The sequence below is a fragment of the Hetaerina americana genome, unplaced genomic scaffold (genome assembly GCF_022747635.1).
Source record: "Hetaerina americana unplaced genomic scaffold, ioHetAmer1.1.p SCAF_47, whole genome shotgun sequence".
Classification (NCBI taxonomy): domain Eukaryota; kingdom Metazoa; phylum Arthropoda; class Insecta; order Odonata; family Calopterygidae; genus Hetaerina; species Hetaerina americana.
The window spans coordinates 208,234-227,233 of NW_027287063.1; the positions used below are offsets into that span (position 1 = coordinate 208,234).

General features: G+C 37.9%; 1 protein-coding gene across 1 annotated transcript in view; it reads right to left on the bottom strand.

Annotated features, from left to right (window-relative positions):
- The window catches only part of pns (DENN domain containing pinstripe), a 95,470-nt gene that overhangs the window by 24,938 nt on the left and 51,532 nt on the right, over positions 1–19,000 (bottom strand). Inside the window, exons 17-18 of the mRNA XM_071591468.1 lie at positions 16,251–16,286; positions 929–1,136 (exon numbers count right to left, since the gene is read on the bottom strand). Of these exons, the coding sequence (XP_071447569.1) occupies positions 929–1,136; positions 16,251–16,286 (244 nt within the window). The remainder of the gene's footprint in view (positions 1–928; positions 1,137–16,250; positions 16,287–19,000) is intronic.

Here is a 19,000-nt window from a genome sequence, read left to right on the forward strand (position 1 = left end):
ACTGGGCTTTTGTTTCAGAATCATAGCTGTAGAGCCATGGCCCATATCCAGTAGTGACCTTTCTTTAAAAATACCTGGATCATCATTTGTGGCAAGGAGCAAGTCACCCTGCAACTGCAGTACAGAATTCTTGACGTTCAAGTCATTAATCCAGACCAGGATATTTTTATCTCTGCCATAGGCTTCTAGCTTTGTGAGCAGTTTCACATGAGGTACTTCACCGAAGGCTTTTAAAACCCATGTGCATAGGAACATTATTTTACCCCAAACCAAAAATATCATGAACAAAATGTGCAATTAGTGTCTCACACGATCTACCTTTTCAAAAACTGTACTGATTTTCATAAATAACTCTTGACTATCAAATTGCTTCATTATCAAACTAACTTTGACAAACATTATTTAACTAACAATTATATGCTCCATGACCTAACATGATAGGAATTTCCCTCTCATCCATGGTTTAGGATGAGAGGGAAATTAGTTTGTCATTACTCAGTTATTCTCTGTCACTACTTTAAGTATAGGTGGTATATTCGCTGCTTTCCAGGCACTGGGAACACAGGGACATCTTGAAAATATTTATAGATATGGAGGTTCCTCTGCTAATTCTTTAAAGACATGAGCTGGTATTTGATTGGGTCCACAGGATATAATTAGGTTGAGGTTTTTCAGGAAATGCTCTTTTCCATTAGGTGAAACTTCAACTTTGGGCATCAGTCGGCATTCGGCAAGCTCTTATGCTCCCAAGTGAGAGTTACTAAGTTTAACTTGTTATTATTAAACATGGTAACTTAATCAAGTAAACATAAGAAGCCAGTACGAGCAACACCTCAAGAGTCAAGGCTTTTCATTTCATGGGGGAATGAACTCATTGTAGAGCTCTGGATTCTGAGTATAAGTTCCGAGTCCATCAATCAAGGCTCACCTCATGTCAAAGGTCACCGAAACAGGCAGTGGAGCCAAACAAGGTTGATCCAAATCTCCCGAACTCTTGGTCATGACGCTTGTCCTGCTTGAGGTGAGTCCTTTGGTGTCATTTGACATCGAGCCACTGCTGCTTCGTGTTGGCAAAGTGCTGAACTTGCCATTTCGGGGGAGTGGCAAGTCTGTTTCCAAGGCCATTGATGACAGGTCTGGAAAAAACGGCAAATCTTTTTAAGGAATAATTATTCATTACTTTGGAATCAGTCCCATCTACTTACTTTGGTGAGTTTTCCCAAAAATTAATTCCAATAGGTACAATTAATAATTTTTGCTCCGAGGGAGTCTTGCGACCAAAGAAAGTAAAACACAGGTGCATTCATCCTGGATTTCAATATTTATCCCTCAAAACCAAACATCTCCTTGCAAAGCAATAATCCACGCATTCCTGCGCAACAAGGACAAAAGTTAATTGAGCATTAAAGATGAAATACATCACACGTGACAAGAGTGTCCTGTAGCACACACGTGAAAAATTCAAAATAATCACTTCCCATACAACCACTGCACTGAAACACTGGAAAATGCCAAGGAACACCCAACTAGAAGAGACTTATTGGGCAATCAATGACATTTTTCAGTACACTTTGTGCAAATTTGCCATTTATGACTTTGTGCATATAAATTCACACGTGCAGATGATGCATTTAAAGCAGATTTTCATTATGCAGCTACATGTGAGCATGCAAAAATGTGAGAAATGTAAAATTTTTCCCTCTGTAAATTCAATTAATATCTCCCACAGCATGGATGACAAGTTACATGATTGGTGCGTGTGCAGTCTCCATGAAACAAAGTATAGTTCTACTCTCTTCCCACTTCACAATATGCTGACAAAACTAAGAAAATGAGGACAAAAAATGAGTTTCCCTCCAATTAAGAATCACAGTTGCACACAGTTAGGGATGCATGCAAAGTGTTTAATACGAGGGTCATCCGGAAAGTAGTACCCGTTCGTGAAATAAAGACACAAAAGTAAATATTAACAAACATAAAAAATTTTATTTGAAAGAGGATACTTTAAACTACTTCTCAACATAATCTCCAAGCAAATTAAGGCATTTGTCATAACGTGTGACAAGTTTCTGTATTCCTGCTGCATAGTCCTTCGCCGCCAGCTCATTGAGATACGCGAGGGACCCATCTTGAACAAATTTTTGCATAATGCAGATGGTGTTTAACAATTTCATGAACAATTGTTCGAGAAACATTGGGAAAATGCTCACAGATGTCATCAATTGTGACGCGCCGATCGTTCCTCACGAATTCGTCAACTGAGCTCACCAGTTGGTCTGTAATGACAGACGGTCTCCCCGAACGCTCATCGTCGTGTGTGTTCCCCCTCCCCATGTTGAAGTTGCGACACCACCGCCGAACAGACGACTCGTCCATTACATTGTCTCCATACACCTCCTTTAATTGGCGATGAATATCACATGGGCGAACGTTTCTTGCATTGAGGAATTTAATCACTGCCCTCACTTCACAACTGGCGGCGTTCTCAATTTTTTTAAACATTGTAAACAATCACAGAAACAACACAGGCAATGCTAGCGTCACGCAACTTGGCTCAGAGAAGGCAGACAAGCCACTGAAGCTATCTGACCTCGTCCAGCGGCTACTCGCGTCGTCAGCACTTCATGCGACACGAACGGGTACTACTTTCCGGATGACCCTCGTACATCAATAGTGGCAGACTATGGCTGAAATTCAAGGAATCCCAACTGACCAATCAGAGCAATATTCTAGAATATATGATTGATTATCTGGAAATGAACGTCATCTAAAAGAAAATACTTTCACCGCCAAAGATATTCAATTAGACAAACAAAAACTATATGCTATTGAGTGTCAGAACCAAATTCATTAGGAGTCATAATTAAATGGCCAAATCAAAAAGATCCTATGAACATACTACCGAAAACTTTCCTGGGTATATAAGTGAGTGGCTCAATAAGTCCTTAGAGTATGCAGAAGTAGACACTCGTAGTGTAGTATAAGGTTTCCTTGTAGTAAGCCTTATCTCTCACTAGACTGTTGTCAAACTTTCGGCTGTATCCATTCAGTAATTTCATTTTCATACTTGAATAAAGAAATAAACTATGGTTTATTTATAAAAATGAAAACAAACGAGTTTCGTGTGATGATTGAACACTTCTAATCAAAAGACTCAACACCAAAATCAAAAGATGAAAGCCAGGCTGGATGAAGTTGATGGCACATCTGCTCTTGTGTTTGCCACTGTTTACCATTGGGTAAATGAGTTTAAACGTGGCCGTACATCCACAAATGATGAATGCCATTCAGGGCATCCAGTGAAAGTGACTTCCTCCGCAATGATGGACAAAATCTGCAATATGGATTTTAGTGATCAAAGAATCAAAGTCAATGAAATAGTTAAGGCCACAGGCTTATCAAAAGATATATTGTTTTCAATTTGATGAAAAGATGTTTTCAAAAAAGATGTATTGTGTTTTTAATTTTGCATGAAAAAATGTCTGAAAAAAATACCGACAAGATGGGTGCCATTTGTGCTCTCAGTGGAAAATAAACGCAATCATGAGCCCAATTTGGAAACCGGTTTGGTGTTTTCTCAACACAATCCTAATGAATTTCTTGATCAATACATAATTATGGACAAAATACGGATTCACCACTACACTCCAGAGAATATGGAAAAATGGGTTTCTAAAGGCTTAGAAGAAGAAAAAGACCGTGAAATTGACTGACAAAGTGATGTGCACAGTTTTTTGGAATGCATGTGGAATCATGAACATCAACTGCTTGTGAAAATGACAAACGATAAATGGAGAGTATTGTGTGTCATTGCTGCAGCGGTTGAGCGAAGAAATTGGGAAAAAATATCCTCATTTGGCAAAGGAAATATTCTCTTCCATTTAGGCAATACCTGCAGAGTTTTGATGGCAAAAATTAAGGAATGAAAGTTCAAATCGTTATAACATCCACTGCATTCACCGGATTTGGTCCCCAGTGACTTTTTTATCCCCACACTTGAAAAAATTGCTCGGTGGGAAAGGATTCGCGTCAAGCCAGGTGATCATCACCATAAAAGATACCTATTTTAGAGGACTTCTTGAGATCCTTCTTTTTGGATGGGTTACTAAGTTGGAGAAATGCTCGGGAAGTGTATGGAGCTGAAAGAAGATTGTTAAAAAATTAAAAAATACAATAAATGTTTTTCTATTTATTCTCAAGGACTTACTGAACGACCAACATACCTTTGGGATGAAGTTAGTTCAAACATGGATCAATGCAGAATTTCCTACAGGTATCACTCAAAGAAATTTAATTTTCTATCCTTCTACTCCACGCAACACTCATGGGTCACATTTGCAACTGTCCCTCTCAAATTCCTCGAGGTGGGCTCAAGAGTATTTTGAAATGAAACAGAATGATGAAGGGGAGAAGGTAGAAACATTCAGCCTCTGACAATTACTGCATCTGATCTTATCAACAAATGCCAGACCAGATACTTTCATCTTGTTATTTCTCATCTTTATTTGATTAAATCATGACATGATATAAAAAATCATAAATTAGTCACGAGACCCCTTAGAGTTAGGAGGGAGTCATTGATGGATATGCAATGTGGTTGTTGCGAGGAGACGGGAGGAAGGCAAAAGGGAGAGGAGGTTGAAGAGGCAGTGGTGAAATAAACACTGCTTAGCATATTGGAACATATTGTTTAGTTACTTTCTCATTAGCGCAAATTGATTAGAAATGGACAACCATATGATGAAGATGGTTGTCCATTTCCAATCAATATCCTCTTGTGAACAAGTAACTGAACAATGTGTTCCATCCAAAATATGAGTATAGAACGTTTTAATTTCACAAATGTTAGATAATACACACTAAAAATGTTTAGGTAAATTTTAGTGAACACTCTGCATTTGGAATATCAAAGAAAATATGGGCTTTCTTCTCTGTCTGCGTTTCCATAAATTCAATGGTTTCAGAGTCAAATATTTTCAAGTTTAGTTCCATAACCACAAGTCAATCATACTGAAACAACACCACATATTAGATCAGCTGCAGCTAGTATTGGTAGAATTTTAAGTCCAGTCGGACTGGAATACTACTAACTCATTTTCTCTCAAAACTACACAATTAATGAAATAATCTCATATTACATTATTGGTTTAAAATTGGGTCATCTGCAGATTATGAAAAAGGTTATCTGCAGATGCATGTCTTGCATTGCCGATTAACTTTGATATTTTTCTCTAAAGATCCTAGTCTACCTTTAATTTTATCAACTCCAATTGTTATTTATAAACATTCTTCACATGTGACTGTTAACAAGTGTTACTGTCACCCAATAGTCAAGAAAATTTGCATAGAGTTCTTGCTACTGTTGTCGCTTACACTTCTAGGAGGTCTAGGCATTGACAATCACTATGCCCAGGAAGTGTTATGCATCGCTTCCCAAAAATGATTTGCATGTTCTAGGTTCTGGCTGCAATAAAAAGGTCCAATTTCCTCATCCCAGTATTTCTGAGAGTACTTGGAGATGGAAATCTATTAAGATGAAAAAAGAATGGAGTTGAATTGATTGTTACACCAATAGCAATATTGGAGACGAAAATGTGAGCCTTGATCATGGCAACGGCTCAGACAGTGCGTGCAGCAGTGATGACTTTCATAAATCTAAGTGTGAAATGGTAGTTCTCGTATCGTACCTGGATTTCATTAATAAGAAATTTAAAAAGAGGGATGACCAAATTGACTCATAAATTAATAGGGTAAATCATTTAGAACAGAACAAACTCCCTGATAAACTAGATATTGCTGGGATCGTTGATAAATTGGATACTACCCGACAAGTGAATAACTTTGTTGACAAGACAGGTTCATTTTTGCACTTGAAGGGTGGAAACTAGTGCATTAACAAATCTTATGATTTTGAATACAAGAACGACTCTCCTAAGCAACAAATAGTCATTTGATTTGTTTACAGGCTATGGAGAAGTAAATAGCTTTAAACTAAATAACGTCTAAACAACACAGACCTTGATGCAACATTTTCAGAGTGTAAAAATCATTCGCCTTGACTGGGATTCGAACCCAGATCCCTCAATATCCGGTCGAGTGCTTTAGCCACTTAAGCTACCGAGGCATCCTCTCAATCTCTGAAATTTTGGGGCTTTTAAAGGAACAAGATGTTGAGACGAAATGCCGTACATACAATGTCACAGGCATTTATAGTCGTACACGACGTACCACAGTCCACGAGGTTAAAGCCAACTTTTAAACACTTAGGCTGTTTATACCTTGACAAAGGATCTGGGTTCGAATCCCAGTCAAGGCGAATGATTTTTACACTCTAAAAATGTTGCATTGAAATGCACATTAGCGGATGACTCCGTTAAAAGTTACTGTTGCGGCATCTCCCGCAGTTTCTTTGGAATTTAACACAGATCTTACCTGATTCAATTAAGGTGGAAAACTGTACATGAATGAATGCCTAACACTCAATTACAGTCAGCTATTAAACATAACAAATAATTAAGGAAAAGAAAAGGAATAAAGTTTGTTTGGGTGAAACTTGATAAAATGTATATGAGGAAGAAAGCTCAGCCCAACTAAATGCATGCTGTAATGACTTGGAATCAACGTCAGATGAAAGTTGAAACCACATTCTCAAAAAGTCTTGGAATCACCGATGTCAGAATATTTAAAATATAAACAACATGTTGAGTATCACTCTCTCATAGACTTAATCGTGTACATCCAGGTGCTCTTTCTTATGATATTAACATAAGATCAATTTTTAATTTATTATAAATAAATTAATAAAAATGGTAAATTAGCCCCAGTGGTGTTAACTGAGGTAAACATTAACAATTTTGATAGCAGTATCCATCACCTGAATGGATGCTTTGCCAATTTTAACTTAAGGGAGCATAGAAGTTTTGTGTTATGTTTTTGTGTGAAACGTATAATTTTAACAAAAAGACTTTATGGACTATTGAGGCAGTTGCTTGTACAATGTTCTTTTCGCAGCGAAGGCTAAAAGCACTTTCTATGAGAATACGTTTCTCAATATTAAGAATAATTCTAGATAAATCTGGAATGAAATTGAATCTCTTAGCCGGATAAATCACTAAATATTTATCACTCTTTAAAAAAAAGTATAGTAAATTTGACCTCAAACAATTATTTTGAAGCAATGATGCAAATGACTCCTTTGAGATAAAACATAACTGTACAGCAAAAATAACCTATAATTCTCAAAATGATATTCACTTTGACACATATCACAAGATCATCCTCTCGTTTGCTTAACTTTTTGAAATGAGGATGGGAACTAACTGTAAATGGGAGCAACAACTCAGAACCGAGGTGGATTATGAAGCGGAACGGTTCTAATTATTCTGGTCCTCATGCAATTTATTTGCCAGCTGTATTTAATGCTTTATTACAAGTTTCATTTAATTTACCAACTCACATTTCTCATCCATTTAACATTATCATTAATGGTAACCTATCAATAATTACCAGGATAGATTTTGGATGAACAGAATGAGTAACGTCCACTGCATTTTTAAGCTTCTCCTAGTGCATATGTCACAGCACACTGCAATTAACCCTTCTCCAGTTATAGCTCTCTTCATTTGTTTCAAAATACCTCTTTTCCTCCCATGACTGCCTAATATTCTATGGCAGCCTTAAGGATGCCATTGCCAACTAATATCCCTTGCATCCACTTATGCAATGATGACTGCAAACGCTTTGCCCCTCCCACTGTTGGGCACCACACACAGTCCTGCAGACCAAGTCCTGAAGTGCCAGGATTCATTTTATCACTCCCTAATTATCATTACAATGATAAACACGGTCTATTTTCCATTGCCTCTCTCAATCATTACATCATTCACCCTTCACTGGTGCATATACACCTGCACGGGCTGCAAAACCACTCTCCCACTTTCCTATTCATATTGGCAAGTGAATTTACAGTTTTTGCTTGTCCAATTTATTTGTAGAGTATTTCGGCACCTTGAGTGGAATTTTTCTCCCCGATTGTCCCAGTTCCCTTTCTATCTCCTCCTCCTAAGCTTGAGCTATTCTTCTCTAAATGTTGCTCCAACTTCTTCCGTCCCAAGTTATACTGCTGCTCAGGAAGATGAACCATTTCACTTGCTCTAGTTTCCCCGCCCGCTTCTCTCTTCCACAAACAAGGAACTAAGTTTTCTTCTTGATGCCACCCATATTATTTTCCCAAAGTATTCAGTCCACACCATTCCGAGTTTCCTGCAGGTCCTCTCACAACTAATTCGATGTCATCTGCAAACTGGAGCATATTCATTTCTTTGCTAATCACCTTCACTCCTTTGATACCCAATTATTCCCTCTTAGAGATAGATACATGTTGAATAATAATGCTGCCAAGATGTTTCATTCTTGTCTAACTTCTATGTTTATTTTGGCTTCTTTTTCTCCAAGTTTCTCCAATTCACGTGGCCGTTGTAGGGGTGACGGATTATTCTTCAATCACTGCAGTCAATTTCAAATACTTATAGTATCTTGAATATCTTGTTCCATTCAACATTGTTTGAGGCCTTCTCTAAGTTCATGAATGCCACACACCATGTCATGTTTATGTGTTCTAAATTTGCAGCCAGTACCCCCAAGCTAAATATTGCCGCTAAGAGTGATGTATTTTGATCCCTGAGAGTACTTGGACAAACTTCTAGTTCCTGAGATGTGGCCCAGCCTCTTCCTCGAGGGCATATCGCATTACAAATATTGGGTGAAAATGACTCTGTATCCATTTCTGCAAAGATTTCTTTATTTAAAAACTTTGGTTTGTGCAATATAAATATATTAATGGAAATGAACACAGAGTAATTTTCACCCAAGAATTGTAATGTACACAAAGTGACTGCTAAGTCAGTTCATACTGCATTACCACATTTAGCAGTGTACTCAGAGTAACTTGATCCAAAAAATTATGGAGTAAATAGGATTAAATTCATACTCAAGCTGCACATCAGCTCAATGTTTCCCCAATATGTCATACTGGCAATCAAATCTCATAATTAGTAATGCATTATTTGTCCTCAAGTAATTTATGCAGAGTAACTTCCTTCATGAACACTGGAAATAATTGTATTGTCATGTTATTTACTCTAGACACTTTGCATTTAAGTGGGAGCCCACCTGATTAACACACATTCATATCCTGTATCACTGAATGCCTTGAACTGGAACCTCCACCACTATAACGGCACTGCTATGCACACTCCAAGCAAGTGCCACACTGTTTATATATCTATGGCATAGCATGCCTTGAACAAACCTCTACACCACAAAATCAGTGTTGGTGGTTATTTTGTTATTCCAATGCATTTAAAAATTATTTACATAATAATGACTTGTGGCAAACGCACACTTTTCCCACCAATTCCTAGTTGGTTAGTAAATGCCTGAAAAAACCTTATATGTTCCAGATTACTTTTGAAACTCTGGAATTTCCCGGACACTTTTAATCTCTGGAATTTCCCGGGCACTTTTTCCGCCAAGAAGTAAAAAATAAGCAGGAAGGGATACTTGATCTCAATCACACAATTATTGCATCAGAGGACAAAAATGTAAAGGTGATGCGTTTAAATTGGGAAGTACTTACTATATGATTCAAAATAACATAACTGTGGACCTTGAAAGAGCATCACTCTGATCACTTTGTTGAAAAGTATAACACAGATCCTGAAAGCATCATTCATATGCTAAATGAATGGTACCCATTCATTAATGTAAATTTAACTTAAATAGCTACCACCAAGAAAACCACACTAAGAGGCCAAAAAACAAGGCAACAGACAAACCAATAAAATGTTCAGCCTTCAATCGTGCATGATAAACTAGTGTTCAAACTGACAAAAATTTCACCTTAAACAAAGAAAGTTGTAAACATACTATTATTGCTTGAATTATAAATAAAGTTTGGTTTGTTCAAGATACATTGATATGCATGAAAACCCAGTACCCTTACAGGGAGGCAAGGGGAAGAGAAGGGCATTGACTGCAGCTGGCTGAAAGTTCCATGGCTGTCGCAGTGAATCAGCGCTCCGCCATGGCTAGTCAAATGCCCCCCTATTCTCTTTACCACCCAACTGGTGGCTGGGGCTGGCCCTGTTTTTGTGTGATCAGGAAGAGCTATAACAACTCCAAAATAAATTAATATCATTCAATTTTAGCTCCATAGTTTTAAAAATATTTTTATGCAGGTTAAGTTTCTAGAAAAACATTAATATTAGTACTATGATACACATTTTGTCACATTAATTGATATCAATTGAGTAAATCAATATTTATGTATATTTCAAGCATCAAATGGAATCTGATGTTTTTGTGGCATTTATCCACAATGGTTAAGCCTTTCAGGCACTCCTCCTCATCAGAGTGTCTCTTTGCATTAACAGTTTCTCCAGCCACGGAGTCTTCAGGTCAGAAGAGATGATGTGTTGCTTCAGGCCATCTTACGAGGGGGATGGGAGCCACATGTTGGCTCTGATTGGTCAAGCCTGGTGTCTGGTCATCAATCTCCCAGCTTTTGCCTAGAATATAAGAGTCCTCTCAGTTGTAATTTTTGGGAATCTTTGGTGATTTCTATTGCCTCAAAGATTAGCCTTTGGTGGTAGCCGCTCCTCTCACTGCCAATCACTTCTGATTTATCAAAGTCCACTGCACAGCCCGGTTCAGACCACACATGCTATAATATTTTGGAAACGCAGTACTGTTTCTTCTCCATTATTATTATTATTATTAAGTAATCTACGCGTTAAGGTAGGTTTTGGATGCACACATCTACCAAATAAACATTTTGTTACTCCTAAAAAACACAATCCAGCAACACCTACTCCACAACAAGTCCCTCTTCATCTCTGTGCACTTCCTTTCTCCCTTCGTCCCGTCGAACATCCCTATCCTATTCCTGTCCTTTCCTCGTTCGCCTAACCTTATCTCAGCTATTAGAGTTTTTAACATCCAACTGCTGATCAATAGGCCCTTCATCCACTTTTCCTGCCTCCTTATGACTTCTCCCAACACACCCCCCTCCTTGCCTTCCATACCTAGTACTTCCTCATTTGTTTTCCTTTCAGTCCACTTCACCTTCTCCATCCTTCTCCACACCCATATTTCAAAAACTCCAATCTACGTCTATCCTCCTGCTTCAGTGACCATGTTGCCATGCCGTACATAGCTACGCTCCATATCAAAGTTTTGATGAGTCTTTTCTTAATATCCTTATTCAACATCCCTGTCATCAACTCCCTCCTCCTAGTGAAAGCTACTTTGCCTAGTGTAATTCTTTTCCTTACATCCCAACTACTTCAACCGTGTTGGTCCAAAACACTTCCAAGATACGTATAAACTGTTCTACCTGCTCTAGTTTTTGCCCTCCTATTTTAATATTTGACTTAGCCTTTTCCTTCTATTGGGAAACTCCTCCATGGCACGAGCATGTTTTGTATTCTGTATTTGATTGATCTTCTTATCTGCCCTACACACAATTTTTCACATGAGCAATGAAGCTCATAGACTCCCTCGCAGAGCTAAAAGGAGACCTTATCTTCAGGCTTAGGAAGATAGTCACCCATTTTCTTGCAGCAAGTGAATCTCATCTTCACAATATGTCTGGAAAGGACTCTGGAGATTCTGGATCCCACAACACATGGAATGGTGGCATATGCTGGTTTCTCTTGTGAAGATCCATCTGCTGCTCTCTCCCCATTGCCCTCTTACCAAAAGGTCCTTCCTGAGGTCATGTCTTCTCTATAGCTATTTTTATGTACCGCCTTGATGAGATACTTTTTATTTTTTGTCGAAACTCGTTACTCTACTATGTATCAGAGTTTTCACCAGTTTGGCCTCCAGAGCGGGATGGCGGGATGCCGAAAGGTTTTATTCCCCTTCTTTTCTACCACGACATCCATGAAGGGGCTTCCGCCATCCTCAACCATCTCCATGGTGAATAGCATGCTTGGATGTTGTGTATTCATATTCTTAAGAAACTTGTCCAAATCTGGTTGGCTACATGGACAAATGGCCAATATGTCATCAATTTACCCAAGCCACAGGGAAGGTTTCTTAACGGAGCGTCTGAGTGCCATTCATTCAAACTCCACCATGTAGATATTTGCCAGAATAATTGAGAGCAGAGAGCCATAGTTGATCTCCCTGCTCATAAAACTGACTGTCCCAAAAGAAATATGAATTCTTGAGAGAATTCAAATAGGTCTGGAAAATCCTTAAGTAAGTCTTCTTTGGAAAGTCATCTGACGGTTTCCATCGCTTCCATGATGGGAATGTTGGTGAAGAGATACACCACATCGAGACTAACAAGGAAAACATTCTTCTCCACCTTGATCGATTTCAGAATATCCGCGAAGTGAACAAAATCCTTCACGTGAGAGTGGGTGCATCCGGAGAAGGGTCTTGGTCAGGCATTGGGCTAACTTGCACGCAGGGCTACCAATTGCACTCACAATTGGGCATAGTGGCATTCCCTCCTTGTAGATATTCAGCAATTTGTAGAGCCTGGAAGTCAAGGTAGCTGAAGTGGATGCATTTCCACTTCCAACCTGAAGATGGCATCAGGATGGCTGGAGAAACTGTTGCCGCTAAGAGACACACTGACGTGGAAGAGCACCCAAAATCTGTAGCAATTAAAATGCAAGCATCAATCACTCAAGCCATAAAGTTTATTTTTTGCCTCAAATACCACATTAAATCCCTGTTTAACAGTGCATTTTAATGTGCAGGTATTAACTTTTTTACAGGCTTCTGTTCAAAACATATGATGTGAGACACCTAAGCCACTTTCTGGTTTCTCTTGAACAAATATGATAATGCAGTTTTCACTCACTACACCCTTCGGCCATTGGATTACAACAGGCCCAATAAGAATACGATATCTTAAGGAACAGTGAAAACCAATGCTGGCGACTGTGAACTATTTTTCTCTGCTGTATACTTTACTCTTCAACGAATTCCATAAATCAATTACCAAGATATTTTTTAATCATCATTGCCCTTCCTGATACTGGTATAATTTCCCACAACAATTTTAAATTAAATACCATACCTGAAAAAATTAGATTTTATAGGTCACGGAAAATTAATTTTTTGAAAAAAGGGCTGTTCAATAAAGAGTGATTATGCATTTTTATTTACATAATTTATTGCTTAGCAATTTAATTTTATACTGTTAATGTTTTATTTCCAGCTTGATGTACAATGCATATGTGGCACATGTTTCGTTGAACTCCAGGGTTCATCAGTGATATCCATTACAAGTTGAAACATTTTTAGTTCGCTCACGGTATTGATGGAGGTAACACATAATGAACAACATGCTGCATTCAAATTTTGCTATTGCCCAAACATAATATTGGTAGAGGTCTACTTATACTACAGGAGGCTTATGGATAGTCTAGCAAATCTAGGAGATGGTTTAAAATGTTTAAAGAAGGGAGCCAAATTTCAATACAAGGTGGACCCAGAGATCCAGTCATCGAAGTGCACACTGACAGCACTGCTTCCATTGCAAGGGAATTGAATAATGCCAAAATTATCATCAGAGATATTGAAAATTTTATTTGTTACCACCCAAACATGAGCAACAGAAAATTTGTGCGTAAAATGTGTTCGCGTGAGGTGGATTCCAAGATTGCTAATACCCGAACAATAGGACACCGTGTACAGGTTTGTTCAGAGTTTAAGTTCATGAGGAGTTTCTTTCCAAAGTTATCATTGCAAACGAAACTTTGTCACCTTATCACGAACCTGCAAGAGCACACAGCAATGCTCCCTGTGGAACCTCCAGCATTGCCAACACCAAAAATAAGTGAAAGCAGTGGATTCTGCTGGGCAAGTTAAGGCCATGCATCATTTATTTTTCATCATCATTTTCAGCATTCATCATTTCATGGAATGGTGCACCAAAATGTCATACAAGCACACACATTTGTAAATGGAGCATGCTGCGGAGATGTACTGAAAATTCTCTTTCAGATATATTCTATTGCAAAAGGCCACACTTACATGCAACGGCCTGGATGCTGCACCACGATAATGCACCCTCACACATCACTTAAGTTGCTGCCGCTGAATATCTTGAGAAAATCAACGCGAGGGGTGTGCCCACCCTATAGTCCAAATACAGCCCCATGGGACTTCCTGCAGTTCCTCGAGCAAAGAAACATTCTTGGGAGGTATTTTTCACCACCCGAAGCAAATGTAGGCAATCCAAATAGTTTCAACTTGCAACAGCAGCCTATCACACAATACTGGAGTCAAATCTATGAAACTTATACCACATATAAATTTCACATTAAGCTAACAATATCATACAAAATTATAGTTTTGCACAATAATTCATGTGAATAATTTATTATATGATCACCATTTATGGAACAACCCTCATATAATCATTCTTCAACCAATTGGTGCAAAAACTTGTTTCTTGTCCATAAAACTAAGCTATACTATCAGTTGGCATCCAATTTACTCGTCACATTTTTTAACTTTTGGAGGGTGAGGAAAAGATCTAGTGTTTGAAATTACCTCACTGGATGAAGCAATATTGGGAACTAACAACAAAAGAGACACTGGGGAATTATAATTTTTTGCATATTACTTTTCACAACCAAGGATAGGACAAACTTAATATGGAGTTTGAACTTATTTGATGAAAACTCTTTAAATTTAGAAATGCAAAGGCCTAAAAAATAGATAATATTATATAATATTGTTAAGTTAATTAATACAGTTATACATTATCTAATTAACATATAACTACCTCAATTCACTCTGCTACCATTTCAGTTGCTACCATTTTGGTCTGAAATCCTGGAGATGGCAGACATTTTCCAGTGGTATCCCGACTCCTACTTGGGGTGCTTTGTGAAGAGCACTTGGAGCGAGTATGCCCTCCGTACGATGGGGCATTAAACTGCAGACCCCTTGGTGCCTTTCGAAAAGAATAAGCTAATGTTGACGCCGGGGTTTTTATCCACCTTTCCCATTCATCCCTAATGGCAAAAATGACCTCGGCTGCCAATCGCCTTCCCTAAAGCTACCGCTGCTTTTTAAGTCTTAAGTTGAGATAGCACTGAATATTACATGGTTTGGCTATCTAAGCTGTCTTTTCATGAGAATGCACAACATTCTTGCCTCTTGGAATCCCAAGGATGTACATATGCATTTCATTTAATACAAAGGATTAAATGAATTTCATAAGAATATTTTTACATTTAATAATGTAAATATGCTTCTATACAAAATTCACACTTTAAATAGCAATATAGTCATTGTAAAAGCATATGCAACTAAATATTACCACAAATACAACTGTGGAGGAAGGTATGACATTTGTCATTTCCATGGAGAAAGGTCATTTACTGAGAGCCACCCTCTCCATGAAGACAGAGAAACAGAATGCCGAGACAAATTTTCTATTGCAGTAAGAGGCGGATCGCAACTTCACATCACTTCCAGCGGAGGCTTGCTCTTCTGCAACGGCCATGTCAATTCAGGAGACCAGCTGAATTCTCTGGGGTTGTTGTGATACGTAGAGGGCATGCCGCACCCCATTTGCAGTAAATAATTGGATATAAGGTTGGCAATAGGTGATGAGAAAACACCGGAGATAAGTTGCATAACACAACTAACTGCATGCATTGCACAGTTTGGCTGACTATGTCCTAGGTGGTGATCATGGTGGGATGAAATACACTTTTGCATGGAAAGTAATTACGCATGACACTGATACTTTCCAAGGTGCATTGTAGGATTTGGTTTTTACGGAATTGAAAAAACTGAAAGCTGTACTTTTTGATGGTTTGCAAGTGGAAACAATACCAGTCTAGTATTCAGGCCAATTTGGTGTGATATAGAGAAAGATTTTATCCTTGAGCATTATATACAATAGCTGCAAAAAAAGACACATGAAGCCATGTACACATCAACATGCAAAGACAGAGGAAGAAAGATTACTTTTTGGTGCAGCTTGATCCCTGGAGATTTCAGGTACAAACACATGAATCATGCTCGCAATGATTTAGTGCCATTCAAAAACATTCCACTTCATTTGACACACACACACACACCCAAGTGCATTCCAATAAACATAGCATGGAGCATAGAAACAATTTCATAAACCTGCATGATAGTGCAGAGCATAAATCATGGATAACAAAACGGAGAACGATTAGTAGCAAAATGATTACACATACAATCCAACCTCTTCCTCAAGACACACCACGCCAGGGCTGGGATTTGGAGAATGATGTTAATGGAAAGGAAAAGAGAAACTGTATTAGTAGAAAACCTCCGCTTCCAAGCACACCAATGCTCTCATTTTCCACTCTCAACAGATAAGAAACTGCTATTTCTATTTCTTCTCCATCTCACTCCATTTCATTTCCTACAGCCCCTAACCATTCTGGTTAAATTATAAGCAGTTAATCATATGCGGTTATTTAGTTTTTGCACCATGCTTCAGGCATTCCTAATGATTTCTTCAAACCAACAACTGGAAGAGTAGGAAATGTATCTTAGGAGTAATTTCAATATTAAATGGGTCATTCACAATTATTCCTTGGGAAAAAACAGAAAAACAAATTACTCTGGGTAGGATGTTTTTTATTTATTCACAATCTCCTTTGAGCATGATACATTTTTCCCAGCATTTCTCAGATTTTTTCGAGTCATCCAAAAAGATGGATTCCCGAAGTTCATCAAAATAGGCATCTGTCTTTGTGATGACCTCGTTCAATGTGAATCATTTTTCCGCCGGGCCATTTATTCATGTTTAGAAATAGAAAAAAGTCACAGGGGGCGAATATGGCAAATGTTTTCATAATGTGAAATTTAATTCCCAAATAAATTTTCACCATCGAAATGATGCATTGCACACTGGTGCATAGGAGTCATCAAGTAGAAAGAAAAGTACAACATACATTTGCAACACTATACACAACACTTGAAAAAGTAGGTAAACATTCAAGTCTGAAATAAAAACCCCATGCACTACAAATACTTGTCAATCATAAATTCATTCAATTAATAATGGCACTTCATTAGAAGTATGCTCGTGCATTTCCTTTGGAAACTACATAATTTATCACTCATTTTCAATGAGTCTGGTAATGGGTTGTAAGTTTAATCCCATTACAATTGGGGATTTATTTGAAATTGCTGTTTTACGTTAATTTGTGTGAATGTATTAATGATTTCTTGTTGAATTTGAATAAATACCACCATTAACATGAAAAAGATGGATACTATTTTTTATGAAGGCATGGCAAATATATACACAGATGGAACGATAAGAATATTTACTTTTTTTAATAACGGCCTACATAGTATCCTATTAGGAGCACCAATTATGCAGCTGATAACCTTTTAAATTGACCCATTCGCATCCATAATCATACAGGTACAAGTGCTGGATCTGGCCTCAATCACCACAAGGGTACTGGTATGCATATTGCGTAGTGTTGATCCTGCTGCTATCTTGTGGTTTTTTGTACTTTTTGGCTAGTTATCTGTTAATGTTTGAAGGTGCCACTTGACAGCTTCATCGGCAAGTTTTCCTATTCATCACTTCAGAAACTACCTTCTCTTGTCTGTAGAATTTACGTATCCACAAAATGTTCGGCAGTAGGAAGCGAAGATTTAGTGAAAGTGCCGATGAAGAAAATATCAATCAATAACTTGGCATACTCAGCTCTGGCGATGATGATTCATGAAGCAACGGTGAGTCTATCTGGAGGCAGGGTGATGTCTGTTAAGTGCCACAGACTATACATAGATCATTTCATGCCATATCATACCCTTAAGAATTATCTTCAGGGAAGTTAATTATTTAAGATAAATTTCAAATTTTTATTAACAATATGCTTTCTATTCACACCATATTTAAGAGCAGGAAACTCTTAATACTTTTGCAAAATTTTGTCCAAATCGGCCAACAAATAACTTAAAATTTTATATTCTTTTTTCAGATGCGCTAGATTTATGATTAATTGCCTGGTAAGTTGTTGGTGTTTGGGATCGCTCAAAATCCCAGAGAGGGGATGCGAATGGGTTAAAGAAACTTGGGGCAACTTACATTTAGATGATCCCCAGAACACTATTCCATGAGATAGATGCTCTGGAGAAAAAATTAGAATTATCCACAAGTTTTAACACCTATAGAGAGACTGCTGTGCAGGAACCATCAGGAACTGAGAAACCGTGCATCACGGTGTGTTGTTTAAAACAAATTATCACCATGAATGTTCCACACAGGAGCTTGTTGAACACATAGACCTAAAATATGAGTACTGGCTGCAAAAATAATTCTCTCAACACTGAGGTTTAAATTAATAACTTCCTGCAACATTGCTTGATTTGCAGGACCTATGTCCTTCTTCAATAACTTTTTGGTTTGTTGTTGAAATGCCAGCTCCGGACAGTCTGAAATATTATGCATTTTAACGAGAAGCCTTTGACTACTTTTAACAGAAATTATAGAGAAGTGATCAACAGCAAATACAGTGGAACCTTGCTTAACGAGCACCTCGCATAAGAGATAATTCAAATAACAGCCAAAATTATTTTTCAGCAAATGACTCGCTCAATGAGTGACTTTTCATAAAGAAAGTGCTGAGGAGAGGGGGATTTGCAAAACTACTGTTTGCCTGCTGCTTCAGTTTAAGTTTAGTACTCGTTCCACTAGCATTTCAGTGACGCTCGCGATCACACATTATTCCAAACTTGTGTTTATACATATTATTTGTGATTTTTTGGTGCAAAGTAGGCAAAAATGACCCCAAAGAAAAAAGTCATATGAAAACAGCCTTATAAAATAAATATAGAAATGAAAAGTAAAATCATTGAAAAGCAAGAACAAGTGTGCAGGTACCTGACCTAACACGCACACACACAATCTGTGGACATCAATGATTTGCACTGTCCTCAAGAACACAGAAAAGACTAA